At 43.7% G+C, this 24,620-nt stretch overlaps 1 protein-coding gene across 4 annotated transcripts in view; it reads left to right on the forward strand.

Moving 5' to 3' along the window:
* Positions 1-20,072, forward strand: part of LOC121279639 (mixed lineage kinase domain-like protein) — a 45,986-nt gene extending 25,914 nt beyond the window's left edge. For 3 of the 4 annotated variants that reach the window (XM_041190834.1, XM_041190835.1, XM_041190833.1), the window contains exons 6-11: positions 2,972-3,107; positions 8,517-8,601; positions 10,509-10,654; positions 11,060-11,109; positions 17,134-17,271; positions 19,806-20,072. In XM_041190834.1, the coding sequence (XP_041046768.1) occupies positions 2,972-3,107; positions 8,517-8,601; positions 10,509-10,654; positions 11,060-11,109; positions 17,134-17,271; positions 19,806-19,873 (623 nt within the window). In that variant the 3' untranslated portion in view covers positions 19,874-20,072. The remainder of the gene's footprint in view (positions 1-2,971; positions 3,108-8,516; positions 8,602-10,508; positions 10,655-11,059; positions 11,110-17,133; positions 17,272-19,805) is intronic. The other variant, XM_041190836.1, reaches the window with a different exon arrangement.
* The last annotated feature ends 4,548 nt before the right edge of the window (positions 20,073-24,620 follow it).

Here is a 24,620-nt window from a genome sequence, read left to right on the forward strand (position 1 = left end):
ATGGAATTTAACCCTGAAAAGTGTGAGGTGATACACTTTGGAAGGAGTAATTTGACAAGGAAGTATTCAATGAACAGCATGACACTAGGAAGTTCTGAGGAACAAAGGGACCTTGGCGTGTGTGTCCATTGATCTCTGAAGGCAGAGGGGCATGTTAGTGGGGTGGTGAAAAAGGCATATGGGACGCTTATCTTTTGTAATCTACACCTCGATTGATAAAGTAGGGAGGTCATGTTGGAGTTGTTGGCGAGGCCACAGCTGGAGTACAGTGTGCAGTTCTGGTCGCCACAGTATAGGAAGGATGTTGATTGCACTGGAGGGGGTGCAGAGACGATTCACCAGGATGTTGCCTGGCATGAAACTTGGGTAAACCTGGGTTGTTTTCGTTGAAGCAGAGAAGACTGAGGGGTGACCTGATCGAGGTGTACAAGATTATGAGGGGCATGGACAAGGTGGATAGGGAGCAGTTGTTCCCCTTAGTTAAAGGGTCAGTTACGAGGGACATAAGTTCAAGGTGAGGGGCAGGAGGTTTAGGGGGAATGTGAGGAAAAACTTTTTTACCCAGAGGGTGGTGGCGGTCTGGAATGCACTGCCTGGGAGGGTGGTGGAGGTGGGTTGCCTCACATCCTGTAAAAAGTACCTGGATGAGCACTTGGCACATCATAACTTCAAGGCTATGGGCCAAGTGTTGGTAAATGGGATTAGGTAGGTAGGTCAGGTGTTTCTCATGTGTCGGTGCAGACTCGATGGGCTGAAGGGCCTCTTCTGCACTGTGTGATTCTGTGATTCAGTGCAGAGAAGGTTCACTTGACTGATTCCTGGGATGAAGGGGATGTCTTATGAGGAAAAGTTGGACAAGTTGAGCCTGTATCCATTGGAGTTTAGAAGAATGAGAGGCGATCTTATTGAAACATATAAAATCCTGAGGGGACTTGAGAGGGTGGATACTGAAAGGATGTTTCCCTTTGTGGGAGAGACTAAAAATAAGAGGTCTTCTATTTAAGATGGAGATGAGAATTTTTTTTCTCTTGGGGAGTTTTTAGTCTATGGAATTCTCTTCTCTGGAGAGCAGTGGAGACAAGGTCATTGAATATTTTTAAAGCTGAGTCAGATAGATTTTTGACCAGCAAGGGAGTCAAAGGGTATAGGGAGTAGACAGGAAAGTGGAGGCCATAATCTAATCAGCCACCATTTTATCAAATGGAAGAGCAGGCTCAATGGGCCAAATGGCCTACTCCTGCTTTTAATTCATATGATTGTATGATAGAGGAAGATGCCCTGAGCAACTCTCCTAGTACTTCCTGACAGCTCTATTGATTGTGCCTTTGGCAGATGCTATTGGCACTGAACCAGAGAAACCATTTTGATCATGATTGATAATTCATAGATTGAATTTTCTATTTGCAGTGGCTTTTGTTAGTGTTTGGAGCATCTTTTTCTTTAATTGAAGAAATACAGTTCAGAAGCTGTATAGCTACCAACTAAGAGACGTTTTGTGGCTTAGTTGGTAGTGCACCTCCTACTGAGCCAGAAGCTCCAGTTTCAGTTCCCGCTCCACGACTTGTTGATCATGGAAGGAATGTTCATGACATGATTTAAGTTGATAATCAACCTGCTAATCCTTTCAACACTTCCCCACTATTCCCCATAAAATGGGGACATAAAAGAGAACCTAAAAATTCTTTCATAAAATATATGAATAGTAAATGTGAGGTCAAAGGAAGGTTAGAGCCAATTAAGAACTAAAAAGGAGACCTTTTACAGTGGTAGAGGTACCAAATGAGTAATTAGCATCCATCTTCACGAGAGAAGAGGATGCTGCAAATAGCACACTAAATGAAGAGGTAGTGGAGAAATATGATAGGATAAAAATCATAGAATTATTATAGCATGAAAGGAGGCCATTTGGCCCATCGTGTCTACACCAGCTTTCCGAATGAGCAACTCATTTAGAACCATTCCCCCGTCTTCTCTCTGTAACACTGCACATTCTTCTTTTTCGGGTAACATTCTAATTCCCTTTTGATTGCTTCAATTGAACCTGCCTCTACACTATCAGGCAGTGCATTCCAAACCCTAACCACTCACTGCATAAAAAAATTTCCCCTCATTTTTGCTTCTTTTACGAATTACTTTACCTCTCGTTCTTGATCCTTTCACGAGCGGAACAGCTTCTCCTTGTCTGGTCTGGACAGCATAGTCTATGAATTTCTATCTGCTCTGTCCAGACCCTTCATGATTTTGAATATCCCTAGCAGTTCTCCTCTCAGCCTCCTTTGGTCTAAGGAAAACAGTCCCAACTTCTCCAATCTGTCTTCATAACTGAAGTTCCTCATCTCAGGAACAGTGCTTGTGAATTTTTTCTGCTCCATCTCTAATGCCTTCACATCCTTCCTAATGTATAGTGCCCAGAACTGGATGCAATACTCCAGCTGAAGCTGAACTAGTGACTTATACAAATTCAATATAACCTCCTTGCTCTTGTACCCTATACCCCTATTAATAAAGCCCAGGATACTGTTGGCTTCATTAACTGCGCTCTCAACCTATCCTGCCAGCTTCAACGATTTATGTACACATACACCTAGGTCCCTCTGCTCCTGCCCGCCCTTTAGAGTTGTATCCTTTATTTTATGTTGTCTTTTCGTGTTCTTCCTGTCAGAATGAATCACCTCACACTTCTCTGAATTGAACTTCATCTGCCACCTGTCCACCCATTCCACCAATTTGTCTATGTCCCTTTAAAGTTCTACATTGGGTTAAGTGCCATGCTGGTATTGCTGTTCTTCACAAGATTATACTGATCTGGCAAAGCTACTTTATGCTAACAGCCTATTGCCTAACGCAAATGCACCAGGAGCCAGCAGTGCCAGCTCACGAGAACATGTTCACAGTCAGGTCAGTACTAGGACCTCAGCGAATCCTGGATTGATGGTCTTACAATTGGCCAACCTGCCGCTGTTTCTCACAGGTTCCAATCCTGAGTTCTTGATCGTGATGGAGTACTGTGAGCTGGGGAGCCTGCGCAGAGTGCTGGAGGGAGAGCAGCAGCTCAGCTGGCAGACACGCATTCGCATGGCACTGGATGCTACCTGTGGCCTGTACAGGTAGGCTGGTTTTGTGACAGTTAGGAAATTAAGAGAATAGAGAAATTAGATCTAGCTGTATCTTGGCTGACTGGTTTATTCCAGTGATCTGGTTTACCCTAATCTTATACAGAGATAATGGAATTGGGATTAGAGAAGTAGAGGTTCTACTGAGTCCCTGCTCTGACATTTCCTATTGCCTAACTCTGAGTTAGCAACAGAAATTTGCAACCATGGAGTGTTTAAAAACAATAAAACATGCCAAGGGAGTTCACAGAGGAGAAACAAGCAGCAAAAGAAAGAAGACGTGATTAAAAGTGTAGTAAAAGGTTAAAGGATGATTGAACAAGAGATGTTTCAAATGCTAAAGAGAATCGATAAGCAAAGAAAGGGATAGACTGTTTCCTTTGGCGGGAAGAATCCAAAACAAGGAGGTACAGTCTTCAAATTAGAGCTAGTGTGAATGTGTGCTAAGAGGGAAATCAGGCAGAAAGTTAAGTGGCCAATTATTGGCCACTTAAGGACAGCTTCCCGTCCGCCTCAATTTTGAGACTGGCAGGAGGATTTCAGGGGTTGGGAGGAAGCCCAGCAGTTCACCCTGCTGTGGCCTTGGGTATGAAGTGCATGGAGGCACCTCCCTCAAAGGCTCCCTTTCCACATTGGGCAACCCCTCAAGGCCTGACCCCTCCCCTGTGTGTTCTCCCTTATCCTTCCCAGCCTCTCCACCAAGGCACCCAACCCCACTTGGGCCTCACCTTCCCTTCCTCTGTGAGATTCCCTGCCCCTCAGGCGGAAGTTCCGTTTCCAGCCATTTAATGCCCCTTGGAGTATTAAATAGCTGTGGGGCTGCTCTGATCAGCGGTGTTTATATCCCCCGTTGACTCTTTGGATGGGAGGGTGGGAAACCCCACCATCTAAAAAATCTTGCCTATGAAGGGAATTGGAGAAAAGGAAGATAAATGGAGTTGAGGTACAGATTAGGTTTGAAGGGCTGAAGATCCTCCTCCTGTTCACATGTCATAGATTTTGAGAAGTAGTTTAAAGACTGAATCAAAATACAGTGGATATTGGAAATCTGCAACTCTTCTGATGCCTTCCACCACTTTAATATGTTCCAGAGTCCTGGCCCAAATAATCTCCTTTTCATCATGGACATCCAATCCCTCTACACCTCCATCCCCCACCAAGATGGTCTCCACTTCTTCCTCGAACAAAGGCCCAACTATCCCCATCCATCAACACACTCCTCCAACTGGTCAAACTGATTCCTACATTGAACGACTTCTCCTTTGACACCCCTCCCTCCAAATAAAAGGTGTTACTTTGTGAACCTGTATGGGCCCTAACTATGCTTCCCAATCCTTCCACATTGTGGGGGATGTGGAAGATTCTTTGTTCTGGTCCTACTCAGGTCCACTCCCACATCTCTCTTTCCTGTCCCTTGATGACTTTATCGGTGCCGCTTCCTGCTCTCACCCCAAACTCGGAATTTCATCAACCTTGCTTCAATTTCTGATTCTCTCACCTTCACATGGTATATCTCAGACTCTTCCCTTCCTTTCCCCAACTTCTCTGTCCCTATTTCTGGGTTAGGTTACGAATCAATATTCATTGTAAGTCCACAAACTCCCACAGCTATCTTGACTACAGTTATACACAACTGCTTCCTGTAAGGATTCCATTCCATTCTCCCAGTTTCTCCGTCTTTGTCGCATCTCTTCTGATGATGCAACCGTCCATACCAGTGCTTCTGATAAGTCCTCCTTTTACCTTAGCCGAGGCTCCCCTCGAATGGCCCTCAACTTTCTCTGTTCCATTTCTTGCACTTCTGCTCACTCCTTCCCCTCCCTCCCAGATAGAATTCCCCTTGCTCTCACCTTTCACCCCAACAGCCTCTATATTCAATGGATCATTCTCTGCTATTTCTGCCACCTTCAATGTGATGTCACGAGCAAATACATCTTTGCCCCATCTCCCCTATCAGCTTTCTGAAAGGGCAGTCCGCTCCACAACACCCTAGTCCACTCCTCAATCACACCCAATACCCCTTCCCCTTCCTACAGCACCTTCCCATGCAATTGCCTCTTCCCTTCCCACAATCCAGGGCCACAAACTCTCCTTCCGGGTGAAACACTGATTTAATGGCCAGAATTTTCCCGTCTGTGATTTGGGGGCGGGGCCTACTCGCCGATGGGAAAATGATGCGGAATGACGTCAGGAGGAACCCCCGATGTCATCCCGGTCCCTTTAAATTTTTAGGAAGGCGGGCGGACAGCGAATCAGCTGTCTGCCCGCCGACCTGTCAATAGCCAAATGAGGCACAGCACTTCCCATTGGGCAGCCTGCTGGGCAGGCCTTAATTGGCCCACCCACTCAGAATGGCAGCGTGCCCCGTTTCGGCGGCGAGGGTCGGCTGTCCACCTGCCGCCGAGTCGGTGGAGCCCGCATGCTCACCAAGGGCAAAATTCTGCCCAATATATTTCTTTCAATTTAGAATATTGTATTTGTTGCTTCCAATATAGTCTGCTCTACATTGGGGAGGCCAAATGCAGATTAGGTGATTGCTTTGCAGAATACCTCCATTCAGTCCGCAAGGGTGACCCCAAGCTTCTGGTTTGCCTGTCATTTCAATTCACCACCCTACTTACAGTCTGACCTCTGTGCCCTCAGCTTCCTACTCTGTTCCAATAAAGAACAAGTAACAGCATCTTACCTTTCAATTACCTTTCACAGCTCTCTGAATTTAACATTGTGTTCAACAATTTCTGGTCAAAATCATTATTCCCATTTTTTGGACAGCAGCTGTCAGTAATGATTCTCCATTTACCATCTTGCCATTCACACCTCTCTTGGCCCACATTTTATTTCTTTACTTTCTCTTTAGATTCACCTTTTGTCTTGCATCATGATCCCTTTTGTCATTTAGTCCCCTCCACCTTCCATCCTATGAAGACTTTCCCTTTTGTTCTGTTCCCTCCTTCCCACGTTCCCTGTCTCTGCACTTGCTTAAAACCTGTTACAGCTCTAACTATTTCCAGTTCTGATGAAAAGTCATCAACCTGAAAGCCTGTTAACTCTGTTTCTCTTTCCACAGAAGCTTAGTATTTCCAGCGTTTTCTGTTTTTATTTTAAAGGCACAATTGCTTTCAGGGAGGATGTGACAGAGAGTAGGGTTCAAGTGACTGAAAGCTCTGTCATTGATGGTGAAGCAAAAGGAGGGTGGGTTTACAGGGATCCAGAGTCACAGGGGTGAAGAGTATGGAACAGGGTGTGGGGCTGAAGAAGGTTACAGTGGAGGGATGGGGTGATCCCATAGAGGGATTTATGAAACAGGAAAAGGATTTTGTTTTTGGTGAGTCAGAAGGCAGGGTCAAAGGATATGATTAATAGGTGTGCAGGACTTTGTATAGGGCAGGACACAGGTGGTGGAGTGATGGACAAATTTGCACAGAGTGAAGCTCAGGAAATTCATGCAGCTCATGAAGAAAGCATTAGAGAAATTAAATATGAGGGTAAAGTAAGCTAGAATAAGGATCTCAGTGGCGGCTTGGTGTGGGCAACAGTGAATGATTTTGCAGAGATGGAAAGAAGCAGTTAAAATATGGGGTTTGGATACACTTTAAGGTCAATTAGGGCACTGAGATCACGAACTCCCTGGTTCAGCCTGAGTAAACTGAAGGAGGAGGGAATTGGTGTTTTTTCAGGATCTAAATAGGGTGGCTTATGTGTTCTCAATGCTTCAAGTGCAGAAAGTCCTGGCCCAACATTTTGATAGGATGATGGCAACTGGCGAGTTGAGGAACTGGGTGTCATTAGCAAGCATGTGCAAGCAGACCCCATGCCAGTGGATAATGGCCTAGAATTAGTTGATGTTTCCCATTTTACAGGTGTTTATCACCACTCCTTCACTGTACTGGAGCAAAATCCTGGAAATCCCTTTCTGACAGTACTGTTGGTGTACTTGCACCACATGGACTGCAGCAATTCAAGAAAGTGACTTACCATCACCATCTCAAAGGCAATTAGGGATGGGCAATAAATGCTGGCCTTGCCAGAGACACCATACACTATGACAGAATAAAAAAAAAAGCATAAATCTAAGCGTTCAACATTGGCAGGTGCCATGTGCAAGCATGTTCTGTGCCTGAGGTGCGCTTCCCCTCATTTTAGTAAAGGCTTCTGTATCAGTGTCTGAGGCCTGTGCCTGAAATAGTCACTAAATCCTTTGGAAATGCAAATGGTGGAGGATGGGTGTATGTTTAATGCTTGTTTGAGGCCCCCTCTGTGACTCCCAGCCCTACATTAAATTTGCAGGTTGCTGCCAGTCTCCACTGATATTATAGGTTGTGCATATTTAATTGGAGAGTATGGGCTTGATGGGCAAAGAGAATTTTTCCTTGTTGCTTGATTCCTTAATTTGGCCCCAGATGTTCCACTGAGCGCATCTAGCAGAGGCAATTCAGAATATCTGCCCTGTGATGACTGGGCTTTAGAGAGGCAAGCAGCAGATCCTGTAGTTCCTCACAACCAACAGGTTGAAACCTCTATTCAATTGGGTGCAGTGCTCTGATGAGGAAAACGGTGGTGTTAAAATCACAATCCTGTGATGAATTGTGCTGCTCACCATGCCATTCATTGGGAGTTCATGGTAACTGTTGTCTACTGGGCAAAGATCGAAACCAGTGTTGGTGCCAAGCACCTAACAAGTGACTATCCTGAGGCAAAGTAGATGGGATCTGTATGGAATTGTGATGGCTTCAAGAAGACTAATGCAATAATGGAAATTTAAAGTTAAGTCCATCCTCCATATGAGACTTCACTTGGTTGGTGGGCAATATGAAATCTGGATGATGGACTCAGTTCATTAATGGAACCTTGAGGGGAGGAAGAATTTTCGCTGGGGGGCTGGGATTCTCCCCACTAGGCTCCAGATAACCCTACAGGCCACTGCCTTGCATGGTTGTGGCTGGTTAAATTCCAGCAGTACTGCTGCACACACTTGGGGAACCCTAAAACTGTGACTAATCTCTTTGGACGTGAGTAAATGGGGAGCACTTATGCGGGGACAAGGTTTTCATATAGGCAAAAGAAAGTTCTCCAGGTGTAGGCTTCAGTGTCTTGGTTGAGAGACTTTTGAACATGTTGATAGGTTTCAATGTTGTCAAGATACATGGTTGGCTAACATCTACTGCTTCTCTCCTGGAGCCTGGATTCAGGACATCTGCCTTGTTGCTGCAATCCTGCAACATGTACCTCTCCCTTTCAGATACTTAGTTCTCTTAGCCAGCTCCTGGCTTACTCTTGGGACCTTGCAGTTTAACACTCCAGTTCATAAAGGCTTACCTATTCGTCCTTCCAGTGGGTTGAGTGGAAGATCATTAGGATGTGTGTGGTGTTACAATAATGTCTTTGTGTTTTGCTTTGTTGCAGGATGCACCAATCAAATGAGAAGTTCAAACTTCTTTGTTCTATTGACAGCGCTAGGTTCCTGGTAGGCCACGGTCTTAGAGTAAAGGTTGGTTGGTGATGAACTTCCATCATTAATACTAACTCCAGTACAATTTTTTGGCCGATTCAAGAGCACTCTGTAGGCTGCAGCATTGGAACTAAATTCCCTCTACCTGTTCAAACACTGGGTCTGCTCCCCTGGTCCAGTTATTGCAGGTTTATTCCTGATGTTTTCAGATCTTTCTGAAGTCCTTGCTCAAGTTTGTTTCCATAGCGGCTGTTTCCTGACTGTACAGAATATTTTCTCAACCCCCCCGAGCTTGGGGTCTGTTTTCACAAGAAATAGCTCCTCTCCATTGTGTCTGTGTCCACCTCCACCGAACAGTTCCCTAAGTGATGTCATGCTTGAACAAGAGCTATCAGAAAGCCAGAAAAACAGAAAAAGGCTGCTTAATGCTTTTGACTTTTTTTTTAAAGAAGCCTAACACTCCCTCAATACTGCATAGAATTGTCAGCCTAGATTTATGCCCAAGTTCTGGACTGGAATTTAAGTCCACACCTTACTGATTCAGAGAAAGAAAAAAGACAAGAAAGAAAGATTTGCATTTATATAGCATCTTTCATGATCACCAGGCATCTCAAAACATTTTACAGCCTATGAAGTATTTTTGTAATGCAGTTACTGCAGCCAATTAGTGCACAACAAACTCTCACAAACAGCAATGAGATCATCTGTTTTGTGATATTGATTGAGTAATAAACATTGGAGACAACTTTCCTGTTCTTCTTTGAAATTGTTTTTTTTTTTAATTCATTCATGGGATGTGGGCATCACTGGGTAGGCCAGCATTTATTGTCATCCCTAATTGCCCTTGTTCAGAGGGCATTTAAGAGTCAACCACATTGCTGTGGGTCTGGAGTCACATATAGGCCAGACCAGGTAAGAACAGAACCAGATGGGTTTTTATGACAATTGGCAATGGTTTCATGGTCATCATCAGACTTTTAATTTCAGATTTTTTTTATTGAATTCAAATGGTGGGATTTGAACCCTGGTCCCCTTGGGTCTCTAGAATACTCGTCCAGTGACAACACTACTACGCCACCACCTCTTCCCTCCGCCTAACACTTACACTTATCTGCTCCATCTGTGTTGAATTTTTTAACCTTCTGTGGGATGAGGTAACTAGCTTGGAGGAGTCTCTCATTCCTCTGCAAGTGGGAATCATGAGGGTCATCCTTACAGCTTCCTTCCAATATTTCCCATAAAGTCAGAATCCTAAGTTCTGCTCCAAGGAGCTACATGGTTCCTGAACCAGCTGAGACTGCCCAAAAAGATACATATATGCCTTTGAAACAGGAAGGCTGCACTGATTGTCTGGGTGACCTTGACAGGTTAGGTGAATGTAAAGCCACAGGAGTGGAGCCTTTCTAATCTGGATGTATGGTCGCTGAGAGAGATGTCTGGTTCGTCAAGTACAGACCAATCTCATCACAGACTGGGTGTGACTTGATCAAAATTTCCAAGATATTAAGGGGAACAGATAGTGTCTATAGAGAGAAACTGTTTCCACCATTTGTGGAGTCTGGGACTAGGGCACATAGCCTAAAAATGAGAGAGAGACCTTTCAGGAAACTAGGAAACATTACTACGCACAAAGGGTAGTAGAGGGTTGGAACTCTCTTAGCAAACAGATCAGTTGTAAATTTTGAATCTGGGAGTGATAAGATTTTTGTTATCCAAAGGTGATAAGGGATTTTGGGCAATGGCAGATGGAGTGAGATCACAGATCACCCACAATCTCATTGACTGGAGGAACTCACCCACAATCTCATTGACTGGAGGAACAACCACGAGGGGAAAAATGGCTCCCTCCTGTTTCAATGCTCCTATGTGTGAATTGGGAGCGTGGTATTGAAGGTGCGATGTTCATCCCAGCATTTGCTTCATTCTTTCTCTCTTCCTGTGTTTAGCTGGGAGGCTTGGACCTGGCAAAGACAGAGACCTCAATCCGACGGATCGGTGACACCATTCAGAGATCCCAAATGATACCGTACATCTCACCACAGCAGCTGGGCGACATCAACTACCCATATGACAAGGCCTGTGAGGTGTACAGGTAAGAGTTTAGGTACAGCTAGAGAATAGAAAAAGTAATGGTCAAACTGCATCACAGATTGTAGAAGTTATTGCTGAACGTGCAATAGGGTGACAGTATAAATGTGTAAGGAGGATTCAATGTGTAACGGCAATCAGACTGTAACAGGTTTGAGCCAGTGTGTAACGGGTTGGGTACCTGTAACATGGAAAAAATGTCAGTGTGTAACAGTGATTCAATCTGGAATAGGTTAGGGGTTTCAGTATGTAACTGATCGTGTGGAGTCAATGTGCATCAGGGTAATGGGGGATCAGTTTGTAATGGAGACATTAATGATATTTTTTCATTGAACTGTAGCTTCATGGATAATGAATGATAGGTGATTAATTGCTGGATTCCTGATTTCATCTGATTTTTCCCTTTCAGTTTTGGAATTGTCCTGTGGGAGATAGCCAGCCGTAAAGCACCATTTCGAGGTAAAGAGTAAAATCCTCGGAGTCCCATTAATCTTTCCTTTCCTGTTTGAATGGATAGATGTTGTGAGCACTGTTGGCATGAGGATGTGTCTGATACTGGATTGATGCTGTCTGGAGTGGAATCTAGTCTGGTGCCAAATATTGTCTGCTGCTGGCTGGGTAATATTGGGTACTATTTCACACTGTGCCTTGTATGGATCTGATGCTGAATTATGTGTGATACTGGGTGACTGCTGCCTGGGAATGGATAGTATTATCTGGTGCTGGGTTCTGTCACAAACTAGCTGGGTGCTCTCTGGTGCTGGCTGCTATAACATGTTGGTTGAATGATGGCTGGTGCTTGATGAGTGATGCCTGCTTCAAAATAGATGGTAGCTGTCTGGCTGTGGCTGTGTGTGCTCTCTGGCTTTGGGTGCTGTCTGGCTCTGGGCACTGACTGACTCCGGGTGCTTCCTGGTCCTGGGTCCTCCCTGGCTCTGGATGCTGCCTGGCTCTGGGTGATAGTCAGAGTCATAATGTAGAGGAAGATGATCATTCGACCCATCGGGCCCATGCCAGCTCTCTGTAGAACACTCCAGTCAGTCTCATGTCGCACTCTATCCCCATAGATCTGCAAGTTTACTACCCTCAAGTGCCATCTAATTCCATTTGTATGGCTCTGGATGCCTATGCTTTATTTTGGTGAAGACTCTCTTTACTTTTGCTGGTATTGAATCATTGTTGAATGATTGTATAGTATTGCATTGTGGCTGGGCAGTGCTCTGTGCAGGAAGCGTGGGCTTAAATTGTGATGTTAGCTGGTGGTTTAGGAGTCGGGTGGTTGCTGGGCAATGTTAAGAAGAGATGAAATGATGAATTAGTTTATGGAATGGATTCCCGAGAAAAAATTACAAGAATAGGTTTACTAACTGCCTGAGTTGAAGGTTTCAGTTTGATGTACAGGAGAAGGTTGATTTAGTAACGATGAATGTTAAGTTTTGTGCCCCAGAAATCACATCCACTGTAAAATGTGATGTCACCTAACTCTCCCTGTTTTCAGCGTGGAAGGTCTAGCTTCCTGAATCCAGTTCTGAAGAAAGGTCCTTGACCCGAAACATTAACTCTGTTTCTCTCCTCAAATGCTGCTTGTCCCACTGAATATTTCCAACATTTTTTGTTTTTATCTGTCCATGCACTTGCATGCCCAGCTCCCCCTGCATTCAGCTTCCTCCATGTAACTCAGACTTCTCTGAACTGGTCATTATTTCCCCAGCAGATTCCTATCAGGCTTCATGTCTTGTTTTAATTCCACTACATGACAGGGTGCTGTAAATCTTTTTTTTATTCATTCGTGGGATGTGGGCTTCACTGGCTGGGCCAGCATTTATTGCCCATTGCTAGTTGCCCTTGAGAAGGTGGTGATGAGCTGCCTTCTTGAACCATTGTGGTCCGTGTGGTGTAGGTACACCCACAGTGCTGTTAGGAAGGGAGTTCCAGGATTTTGACCCAGCGAAAGTGAAAGAACGGTGATATATTTCCAAGTCAGGGTGAGTGACCTGGGACTTGACATCCTGTCTGGCCTGACTGAGTATAAAATTGAGGTTCACAGGAATTATGGAGTGAGCCCATAGGAACATAGGTGCAGGTGTAGGGCATTTGGCTCATCGAGCCTGCTCTGCCATTCAATTAAATCATGGTTGATCATCAACTTCAATGCCACTTTCCTGCACTATCTCCATGTCCCTTGATATCACCAGTATCCAGAAATGTATTGATTTCTGAAATGACCATGCTCAATGCTTGAGCTTCCTCAGCCCTCTTGAGTAGAGAATTCCAAAGATTCACCATCCTCTGAGTGAAGAAATTCCTCCTCATCTCAGTCCTAAATGGCCTGCCCTTTATTTTGATACTGTGCCCACTGGTTCTAGTCTTACCAGCTGGGGGAAACATCCTATCTACGTCAATCCTGTACTGCCCTGTAATAATTTTGTAAGTTTCAATAAGATCACCTCCCATTCTTCAAAACCCCAGAGAATACAGGCCCTGTTTCCTCAATTTCTCATCATAAAATAATCCTGTCATGCCAGGGATTATTCTGGTGAACCTTCTTTGCACTCCCTCTATGGCAAATATAAACTTCCTTAGATAAGGAAACCAAAACAGTACATAATACTCCAAGTGAGGTCTCACCAAGGCGCTATTCAATTGCAACATGACATCTTTACTCCTGTATTCAAATCCCCTTGCAATGAAAGCCAACATACCATTTGCCTTCCTAATTGCTTGCTGCACCTGCATGCTAGATGTTAGTGACAATAAGGACACCCAGGTTCCTTTGGACATCAACACTTCCCAATATCTCACCATTTAAGAAATACTCTGCTTTTCTGTTTTTTCTACCAAAGTGGATAACTTCACACTTACATTATATTCCATCTGCCATGTTCTTGCCCATTCACTTGGCCTGTCTAACTCCCCTTGAAGACTCCTTGCATCCTCCTCACAACTTACATTCCCACCTAGTTTTGTGTCATCAGCAAATTTGAAAATATTACTTTTGGTCTCTATTTCAAAATCATTTATATAGTTTGTGAACAGCTGTGGCTGCAGCACTGATCCTTGCAGTACACCACAAATAACAGACTACCATCCTGAGAATGACCCGTTTATTCCTACTCTGTTTTCTGTCTGTTACTCAATTCTTAATCCATACCAGTATATTGCCCCCAATCCCATGTGCTCTAATTTTGTTTACTATCCTCTGGCGTGAGACGTAATCAAAAGCCTTCTGAAAATCCAAATATGCACCATCCACTGGTTCTCCTTTATCTATGCTACAGGTAACATTCACAAAGAACTTCAACAGGTTTGTCAAACATAATTTCCCTTTCATAAATCCATGTTGACTGCCAAATCATATCATTATTTTCCAAGTGTCCAGTTATCACATCCTCTATAATAGATTCTACGTTTTCCCTACTACTGATGTCAAACTAACAGGTCTGTAGTTCTCCGTTTTCCCTCTTCCTCCCTTCTTAAATAATGAGGTTATGTTTGCTTCTTTACAGTCAGTAAGAACCTTTCCAGAATCTACAGAATTTTGAAAGATAACTACCAATGCATCCACTATTTCTATAGCCACCTCAATCAACACTCTGGGATGTAGCTCATCAGGTCCAGGGGATTTATCAACTTTCAATTAATATTTCAAGTATTGTTATTAATACTAATTTCTTTATTGATACTCATTTCTTTATTGATACTAATTCTTTCAGTTCTTTATTTTCACAAACTCCTTGGTTCCCTAGGTTTTCTGGGAGATTTTCTGTATCTTCCTCCATGAAGACAGACACAAAGTAATTGTTTAGTTTCTCTGCCATTTCCCTATTCTCCATTATAAATTCTCCTGTATTTGCCTGTAATGGACCCACATTTGTCCTTACTAATCTTTTCCTTTCCACACACCCAAAAAAGCTTTTACAGTCCACTTTTGTGTTTCTCGCTAGCTTGCATTCATATCCTCTTTTCCCTTTCTTTACCAGTTTCTTGGTCCTCCTCAGGGAAATGGGTGCAGTCTTTCACGTGCATGCGCGAAAGAGCGCTCTCTTGGCTCAGGGAATCCACCCCCCCACCCACACAGGGAGCGCATAGTGCTTCCTTGCGGATGTCACGCTGGACGGTCCTTAATTGGCCTGCCCACGTAAAATAGCGGCGCGTCCCTAATCAGGGGCGCTGATCGGAGGCACGTCTCCATGTGCCCGCTCCTAAACTTAGCCCCCCAATGGGGGGGAAAAGTCTGCCCCTAGTTTCAGAATGAACTATATCACTTTCAAATACTGTATTATAGTCACTATTTCCTAAAGACTCCTTTTACAGCAAAGTTATTATTTAGCCCTTTCTCAAGACATAATACTTAATCCAAAATAGCCCAATCCCTAGTTGGTTCTTCAGCGTACTGCTCCAGAAACCCATCTCATACATACTCCAGGAATTCATCCTCAGGCACAGTGCTAATTGGGTTTACCCAGTCTATATGTAAATTGGAGTTGCTCATTATTATTATATTGACCATGTTACATGCAGCGCTAATTTCCTGATTTATACTGTACTCACTACAGTTTGGTGGCCTATAAACAATATAACAATATAACTATAACCAATGTCTGCTGACCCTTGTTGTTTCTTAGTTCCACTCAAACTGATTCTACATCATGATCATTCAATCTAAGATTCTCTCTCACTAATGTAATGATCTCATCCCTTATTAACAGCACTAACCATCTCCTTCCTTTTTTTGCCTATCCTCCCTAAATGATGAATATCCTTGAATATTCAGTTCCCAGTCTCAGTCACCCTGTAACCACAGGTGGGATTTTCCGGCCCTGCCTGCTGCCAAGATTGTCCAGTCCTGCTGAGAGTCAATAGACTTTAGGCTGGGCTGCCAAATCTCTTGCAGTGGATCCCACCACAACAGGGCCAGAAAATCCTGGTTCACATCCCCGTAATGGCAATTAAACCATTCTCATTTACCTCTATTTGTGCCTTCAAATCATTTATCTTGTTGCAAGTGCTGCTTGCATTCAGAAAGAGTGTTGTTAACTTTGTCTTTTTAATATTATTCCGCATTCTGATCCTATTTTGATGCTTGCCTTCGCTTCGTCTGCCTTTTAATTTCGCTTGCTACTTTTCTACTTCCTGTTACCAGTTTTGCTTCCTTCCAATCTGAGCTCCCTCTTAAGTTCCCACTTTCCTGGCAATCTACAGCACTAGCAAATCTCCCTGTGAGGATGTTAGTTCCGGTCCTGCTAAGGTGAAACCTGCCCATCTTGCACAGGTCCCACCTGTCACAGAACTGGTCCCATGCCTGAAAATGTGATACCCTCCCTGCTGCACCAATTCTTCAGCCATGTGTTCAATCGCTCAATCCTCCTATACCTATGCTCATTAGAATGTGGCACTGGGAGTATTCCTGAGATTATTCCTTTGGAGATGCTGATTTTTAATTTCTTTCCTAACTCTCTAAAATCTGCTTGCAGGACATCATTCCTCTTCCTACCTGTGTCACTGGAACCAATGTAGACCACAACCTCTAGTTGTGATCTCACCCTTCTCCAGAGCAATGTCCTGCAGTCGCTCTGTGTCATTCTTGACCCTGGCACCAGGGAGGCAACATACCATCCTAGAATCACATCTACAGTGCAGAAACACCTGTCTGTTCCCCTAACTAACAAATTCCCGATCACTATTGCTCTTCCACTCTTCTGTCTCCCTCCCTCTGCAGCTGAGCCATCTGTGATGCCACGGAATTGGCTCTTGCTGCATTCCTCTGAGGAACTATTCCCTCAGAAGCTACTTCCCTCGGATGTGTTTATCAACATTCCACAAGTTGCACATTCCATGCAGCCGAGCTGCCCTGCTATACCTTAACTTTTACACGCTACTTATTAAAAGTAGAATAACTCACCAGTTACTCACCAAACAGCTTCTTCCTCTATACTGAAGGAAGAACCAAATACTGGAGGCAGAAAAAGATAGAAAAAGAAAAGAGCACCTCCCTGCCCTCTTCACCAAATTCCCTCACTCACCAAACTGACAGCTGCTCACGATGTAAAGTCGTACTCTGCATTGAGAGCTCTGTATTTATATTAGCGAATACTTAGATGATTCAGCGCTGCTAGAAACCAGATTAAGCTAGATTAACTAAATACAGCTGGTCTCTAGTAGAGAGTTTGTTTATCCTTGCTTAAGACTGGATTTAGAAATTTAAACTTAACTTAAACAATACTTTTTAGTTAAATGCTAATGCAAACAAAACTAGAATGAAACTCCCTCACTCACCAAACTCCCAGCTGTTCATTTTGTAAAGTCACACTCCACAGCGTCTCCGTAGAACGTAAGATAGACTCATGTCTGTGTGGGTTCATGCTGTAAGTATAGATACATTGTACATGTAAGGAGACTGGTCACATTGAAATGCAGTCAACAGCCTCTAAGTCGTACTGATGCATCAGAAGCAGCTTAAAGTCAATCATTATTCTCGAGCAGATTGTAGCGACGAAGTCATACGCCAAAAGGTCTGTGATGGAGTGCAAGAGGCTTTGCCCAGTGACTGTCCCAAGGACCTTTGTGAGCTGATTGATGAATGCCGTGCCTACGACCCATTCGAACGGCCGAAAGCTGGTGGTAGGTGGTGCTTTTACATTAGGCAGTTCAGCTAAACTGCAGACAGCATATTGATTTTGTTCAGCTTACGAACTGTAAGGATGTGTGTATAGATCCACTCCCCACAGCAGGCACTAAGTGCAAGTGTCTCCAGCAGAGGTCTCCAACAGGGGTCTCCAGCCCATCCCCTGAATGGCACCCCTGATATATTAACAGATACAGATAGATATATGGGGTGGAGCAGGGGGAGGACTATGGGTTGCCAGCTCTCCAGGATTGTGCTGGAGTCTCCAAGAATTAATGACTCTTGTTCGACACACTGCTGTCAGCAATCTGGGAGAAAAATCAAGAGTTTTTATTTGATTTTCTTTGAACATTTTTGTTAATAATTTCTAAAAATATAGGAGCCGAGGACAAAGGCTGCTTTACTGGTAGTCAAGGATCATTCAATCTGGTAAGAATGTGAAGACCTTATAGAGGAAAAGATTCATGAGAATTGTTCCAGTGATGAAGAACTTCAGTTATGTAGAAATATTGGAGAAACTGCAATTGTTCTTCTTGGAGAAGGTTGAGAGGAGATTTGAAAAAAGTATTCAAAATCATGAGGTGGTCTGGACAGGGAAGATAGGGAGAAACTGTTCCCATTAGTGAAAGGATTGAGAATCAGAGGGCACAGATTTAAAGTAATTGGCAAATGAAGCAATGGCGATATGAGGAAAAGCTTTTTTATTCAGTGAATTGTTGGGATCTAGAATGCACTGCCTGAGAGTGTGGTGGGGGCAGATTCAATTATGGCATTCAAAAGGAATTGGATCACTATCTGAAAAGGAAACATTTGCTGGGCTATGGGAAAAGGCAATGTAGTGGCAATAGGTGAATTGCTCATGCAGAGAACCAAAACAGGCATGACAAGTCGAATGGTCTCCTTCTGTGCTGTAGCCATTCTATGATTCTATTCTATGAGTCTATTTGCTTTCCAATGGCTGTAGGAAGATGCTGTCCCACAAGGATGGATATGTTAGGTCAGAATGTGGGGCTCAGTTGGTTGGAGGCAGGTGGTCATGTGATTAAATTTCTGGGGATATGTCCAATCCATGGGTCACCAGATGAAATCTCCCAGGTGAGAACATTCCAAACTGCAATTCCGGAATACCCTTACAATAGTCTCTTTTCATTGTGGGCAGAAGTGGAAGTGGTCCAGAAAAAATTCCTTGTATCTGCCCTGCAAAGCTGAAGGTCCATGCCCAGTCCAATATTCAAGCTAAGATCGCTCCTTAGTTTCCATAAAGTATGGCATGTGATGTGAGGGGCTCTATCTGATTCCTAGCAGTGAATTTTTTAATTTGTTTATGGGACTTGAGTGTTACTGGCAAGACCAGCATTTGTTGCCCATCCCTAATTGACCTAGGCGGTGGTGAGTTGCCTTCTTGAACCACTGCAGTCCATGTGGTGTAGGTACGTCAATCGTGTTGTTGGAAAGGAAGGTCCAGAGCTTTTACTCAGTGACGATGAAGGAATGGCAATATAGTTCCAAGTCAAGGTGGTGTTTAACTTGGAGGGGAATTTGCAGGTGTTTGTGTTCCCATGTAAAGATTGTGAGTTTGGAAGGTGCTGTTGAAGGAGCCTTGGCAAGTTGTGAGATTGCATCTTGTAGATAGCACACACTGTTGCCACTGTGGGTCAGCCGTGGAGTGAGTGAATGTTTAATGAGGTTCCAGTTAAGCAGGCTGCTTTGTCCTGGATGGTGTTAAGCTTCTTGAGTGTTGTTGGAACTGTACTTTTCCAGGCAAGTGGACAGTATTCCATCACATTCCTGAATTGTTCTTCTGTAGTTGATGGAAAGAAGCTGGAAAATCAGGAGGTGAGTTAGTTACTGCAGAATTCTTAGCCTCTGATCTTCTCTTACAGCTACAGTATTTGTATAGCTGGTCCATTTCAGTTCCTGGTGAATGGTAACCCTCAAGATATTGACAGTTAGGGATTCAGCGATGGTAGTGCCATTGAATGTCACCTCCCCTTGGGGAGGTGGTTAGATTCTCTTGTTGGAGCCAGTTATTGTCTCATGTGGCATCTGTGTGACATGAATGTTACTTGAAATTTATCAGCCCATGCCTGAATATTGTCCAGGTCTAGCTGCACGCGGGCACGGATTTCTTCAGTGTCTGATGAGTCGCAAATGCTACTGAACATTGTGCAATCATTAGCAAATATTCCCACTTCTAACCTTATGATGGAGGGAAGGTCAATTAATGGAGTAGTAAAGATGTTTGGGCTGAGGACACTGTAGAGTGAGTGGGTGAAACACAAGTATTTCTCATGTCTTGTTGCTGGTACACAACAGCAGTGTTCCCTTTAAGCTGCATGTGTGCACGCCCATGCAAAAATTGTGAAGATACCCACAGAGGCTGCTCATGAGCTGTCCACTTAAAGATATTGATACATGTGCAAGCAGAAAAAAGATAAAGGTAGCACGCGTTGAAATATGCATGCAACAAAGAAAATTTGAAGGGATCATTGCACTACACGTAAGATATCGTCTCTCCTCTTTCTTTCAGCTATTGTCGACAGGCTGAAGAATATTCTGAACAGAATTTCCACAATAACCAATGAATCATGGGACTGAATCCTATTATCCCACTTGGTCATCATGCTCCACAATCTGTGGCACCAGTTCCAGACCATGACATGAGTACAGGCATCCCACAAAACTCATTCAGAACCTGGCTTTGCAGTGTGTTGATAGATCGTCTGCAACCTCTGCCACTCTTCCCATAAAGGTGCAGCAGAAGTTACCTAATTGCAATAAAACACTTCCTACTTTCCAATTGTCTAAGATTAATTTCTTTCCTTATTCTGCCTTATCCATTGGATCTGGATTAATATTCTTTCTATAAATCATCAGTACCCCTTATTTAGATTCCACCCTGAAACTGACTACAGGACTACATCCCAGCTGCAGTACTGAAGACTTTTGCTCCAGAGCTGGCTAGGTCCCTAGCCAAGCTGTTGCAGTACAGCTATAACACTGACATCTACCCAAAAATGTGGAAAATTGCTCAGGCATGTCTTCTCACAAAAAGCAGGACAAATCAAATCGAACCAGTTGCCACCTCATCAATCGATTCTTGATCATCAGCAAAATGATGGAAGGAATTGTCGACAGTGCAATCAAGCAGTAGTTACATAGCAATAGGGTCACAAGACTCCTGACCTTATTACAGTGTTGGTTCAAATTGAACTCAAGAGGTGAGGCAAGAGTAACTGCCCTTGATATCAAGGCATCAAGTAACATTCATGCATGAGAGTGCCAGACAATAGACTTTCTCTTGTTGGAGATGACCAAACAACTCCCCTTGACATTCAATGGTATTGCCATCATATTGCTAAATAAGAGGTATGTCAAAGCTTTTCATCTTGTACCCATCAGGACACTTAGCAAGATTACCAATATAAGGAGAAAACAACAATTTATACTGTATGAAAAGAGAGTGCTGATTGGTTGGCAAGTGGACTCTGATTGGTAGAGATGTTGCCATGGAGAACGCACTAATTGATGGCAACTGACATTTAACTGCCAAGCATTGTTTGAAATTCAAACCAGGCAGCTTGACTCTGATTGGTCAAGGCAATGCCCTGAGGAATGAGTCAGCGAATGGCTGTCATTTGCTTTATTTAGCTGAAACAGGCGCAATGTGTGTACATGTTCTTTCTGTCTGCAAAGAACAGTGTCCTGTGTATTAATATATGTAGCTTCCAGTACACGCAAATGCGCCACACTGCGAGCCCAACTGACAATCTTAAACTGGTTGTCTGTGTACTTCTCAGCACACTGAAGATTATTTAGCAAATGTTGTCCAAGCACGGAATGGATGCTCACCTGACTCCAACTCGCGCTATTTCACGTCAAATCGGTTCGGGTGCACGACCGCCCATGGGACATAAAATTCTGGAGCCTCCCTCACTCTGAGGGAATACTTACAATGCAAGTGTATGTTATTGTTACTGAAACAAACCAGATTATGATTTAGTTTTTATTTTAGTTTAAGTGGATTATTTCTTCATCAGTAGTGACCTAATTATGAGACACTAGTAGCAATGTTTTAGTCCTGATGGCATTGGGTTATCCCACTGTCAATTTACTGATCCACTCCAAAGTAAATCTGGCTGGAGATCTTTGGTTTGGATGAGTATCCATAACTGAAACTTGGCCAAGAAGTGTTAGAGTGCATGAAACTGAAACAATGAAAATAAATTTATTTTTGCGAAATATCTGTCCAGATGCAGTAAATGTGCAAACTCTCAAACCCGGATTCACTTGAATTTCCCTCCTCCTTGCTCAAGATGCTAACTGCTTGCTAAGATGTAGATCACTATGTGTCCAAGTCGTCAGTGAAAGTCAGTCAACTGCTCAACTAAGGTGTGCATCAGAGCTGAACTCAATGTTATCCTCACCCGATGCCCACATGCAAAGAATCTCTCACCAGGATGAGGGGCACTTGGACTAACTGTAGAGGCCTTACCATCAAAAGGGTTGAAATCAGGCTATCATCACAGACCAGAGATTGAACCTGTAACTTTCCTGGTCTGTGTTGTTCAGTTCCACATCAGGCAATGAACATATCAGGGTGCTACACTAGACTGTATTTGAGTGCTGCATTTTTTATTCAGTCAAGGGATGTAGACATTACTGGCAAGGTCAACATTTATTGCCCATCCCTAGTTGTCCTAGCGAAGGCGGTGGTGAGCCACCTTCTTGAACTGCTGTAGTCCATGTGGTGTAGGTAGATCCACAGTGCTATTAGGAAGTTTGCACTGCCACCAGTCTGTTTGATGACGGATGGTACGGTGCAGTCTTCACATGGTTGATAACATTGAGGCTGATAAATTATTGGAACTCAGCGCTCTGAAATGCAGTGCCATTATCTTTGGCAATCCATGGATGGCGAAGCTCTAGTGTAGTTTTTCTGTAGTAGCACTTGATGTTGGTGACTTTATCTCATAAACGTCTAACCACTTGGATTGAGCATCTGTAATCAATAGAAACATGGTTCCAAAGGAAGGACCAAAGTAGTCAATGTGCAATCACACCCAGGGTCTGCCAATCTACTCCCATGGGTGTAATAGGACTACCACCGGCAACTGTTGTAGCTACTGACATCGCACACAGTGTTTTACCACATTTTCAATATTGCTGTCCATCCTCAGCCACCAAAGATGACTTCACACTATGGTCTTCATTCGGGAGTTCCCTTCCCTGTGAAGGAACTACAACTTGTGCACCTCATAATAGAATACCATCTTGACTGCTCATCTCATGTCTTCAGTTGAAAAACAGCTTCAATTCATCAGGGACTGATTCCTGGGACCAGCCATGTAACTCTTCATTTCTCACTCAAGACTGGACTGAAACATAGAAAATAGGAGCAGGAGTAGGCCATTAGGCTCTTCGAGCCTGCTCCGCCATTCATCATGATCATGGCTGATCATCCAACTCAACAGCCTGCTCCTGCTTTTTCCCCATATCCTTTGATCCCTTTCTCCCTAAGAGCTGTATCTAACTACTTCTTGAAAACATACAATGTTTTGGGCTCAACTACTTTCTGTGGTAGTGAATTCCACAGGCTCACCACTCTCTGAGTGAAGAAATTACTCCTCATCTCGGTCCTAAATGATCTACCCTGTATCTTCAGATGTGACCCCCTGGTTCTGGACTCCCCCACCATCGGGAACATCCTTCCTGCATCTACCCTGTCTAGTCTTGTTAGAATTTTATAAGTTTCTATGAGATCCCCCCTCATTCTTCTGAACTCCAGCGAATATAATCCTAACCAACTCAATCTCTCCTCATATATCAGTCTTGCATCCCAGAAATCAGTCTGGTAAACCTACGCTGCACTCCCTCTATAGCAAGAACATCCTTCCTCAGATAAGGAGACCAAAACTGCATACAATATTCCAGGTGTGGTCTGACCAAGGCCCTGTATAATTGCAACAAGACATTCCTGCTCCTGCACTCGAATTTTCTCACAATGATGGCCAACATACGTTTGCCTTCTTTACCGCCTGCTGCACCTGCATGCTTACCTTCAGCGACTGGTGTACGAGGACACCCAGGTCTCATTGCACATTCCCCTCTCTCAATTTATAGCCATTCAGATAATAACCTGCCTTCCTGTTTTTGCTCCCTCACATTTATCCACATTATACCACGTCTGCCATGCATTTGCCCACCCACTCAGCTTGTCCAAATCACACTGAAGCATCTCTGCATCCTCCTCACAGTTCACCCTCCCACCCAGCTTTGTGTTATCTGCAAATTTGGAGATATTACATTTAGTTCCCTCATCTAAATCATTAATATATATATTGTGAATAGCTGGGGTCCCAGCACTGATCCCAGCAGTACACTAGTCACTGCCTGCCATTTGGAAAAAGACCCGTTTATTCCTACTCTTTGTTTCCTGTCTGCCAACCAGTTCTCTATCCATCTCAATACAATCCCTCACTCCCCCCCCCCCCAATCCCATGTGTTTTAACTTTACACGCTAATCTCTTATGTGGGACTTTGTCAGAAGCCTTCTGAAAGTCCAAATAAACCACATCCACTGGCTCCCCCTCATCAACTCTACCAGTTACATCCTCTCAAAATTCCAGTAGCTTTGTCAAGCATGATTTCCCTTTCATAAATCCGTGCTGACTCTGTCCGATTCTGCTACTGTTTTCCAAGTGTTCAGCTATTAAACCATACACTCTAGAATTTTCCCCACTACTGACATCAGGCTGACTGGTCTATAATTCCCTATTTTCTCACTACTTCCCTTTTTAAATAGTGGGGTTACCTTAGCTACTCTCTAATCTGTAGGAACTGTTCCAGAGTCTGTATAATCTTGGAAGATGACCACCAATGCATCCACTTCTTCTAGGGCCACTTCCTTAAGTACTCTGGGATGTAGATTATCAGGCTCTGGGGATTTATCGGCCTTCAATCCCATCAATTTCCCCAACACCATTTCCCTACTAATACTGATTTCTTTCAGTTCCTCCCTCTCACTAAACCCTGTGTTCCCCAACATTACTGGCATGTTATTTGTGTCCTTCTTTGTGAAGACAGAACCAAAGTATGTATTTAGTTGGTCAGCCATTTCTTTGTTCCCCATTATAAGTTCCTCTGTTTCTGACTGTAAGGGACCTACATTTGTCTTCACTAATCCTTTTCTTTTCAAATACCTATAGAAACTTTTACAGTCAGTTTTTATGTTCCCCGCAAGCTTACTCTCATACTCTATTTTCCCCTTGTTAATCAATCCCTTGGTCCTCCTTTGCTGAATTCTAAACTGCTCCCATTTCTCAGGTCTATTGTTTTTTTTAGC

This window comes from Carcharodon carcharias, chromosome 7, assembly GCF_017639515.1.
Source record: "Carcharodon carcharias isolate sCarCar2 chromosome 7, sCarCar2.pri, whole genome shotgun sequence".
Classification (NCBI taxonomy): Eukaryota; Metazoa; Chordata; class Chondrichthyes; order Lamniformes; family Lamnidae; genus Carcharodon; species Carcharodon carcharias.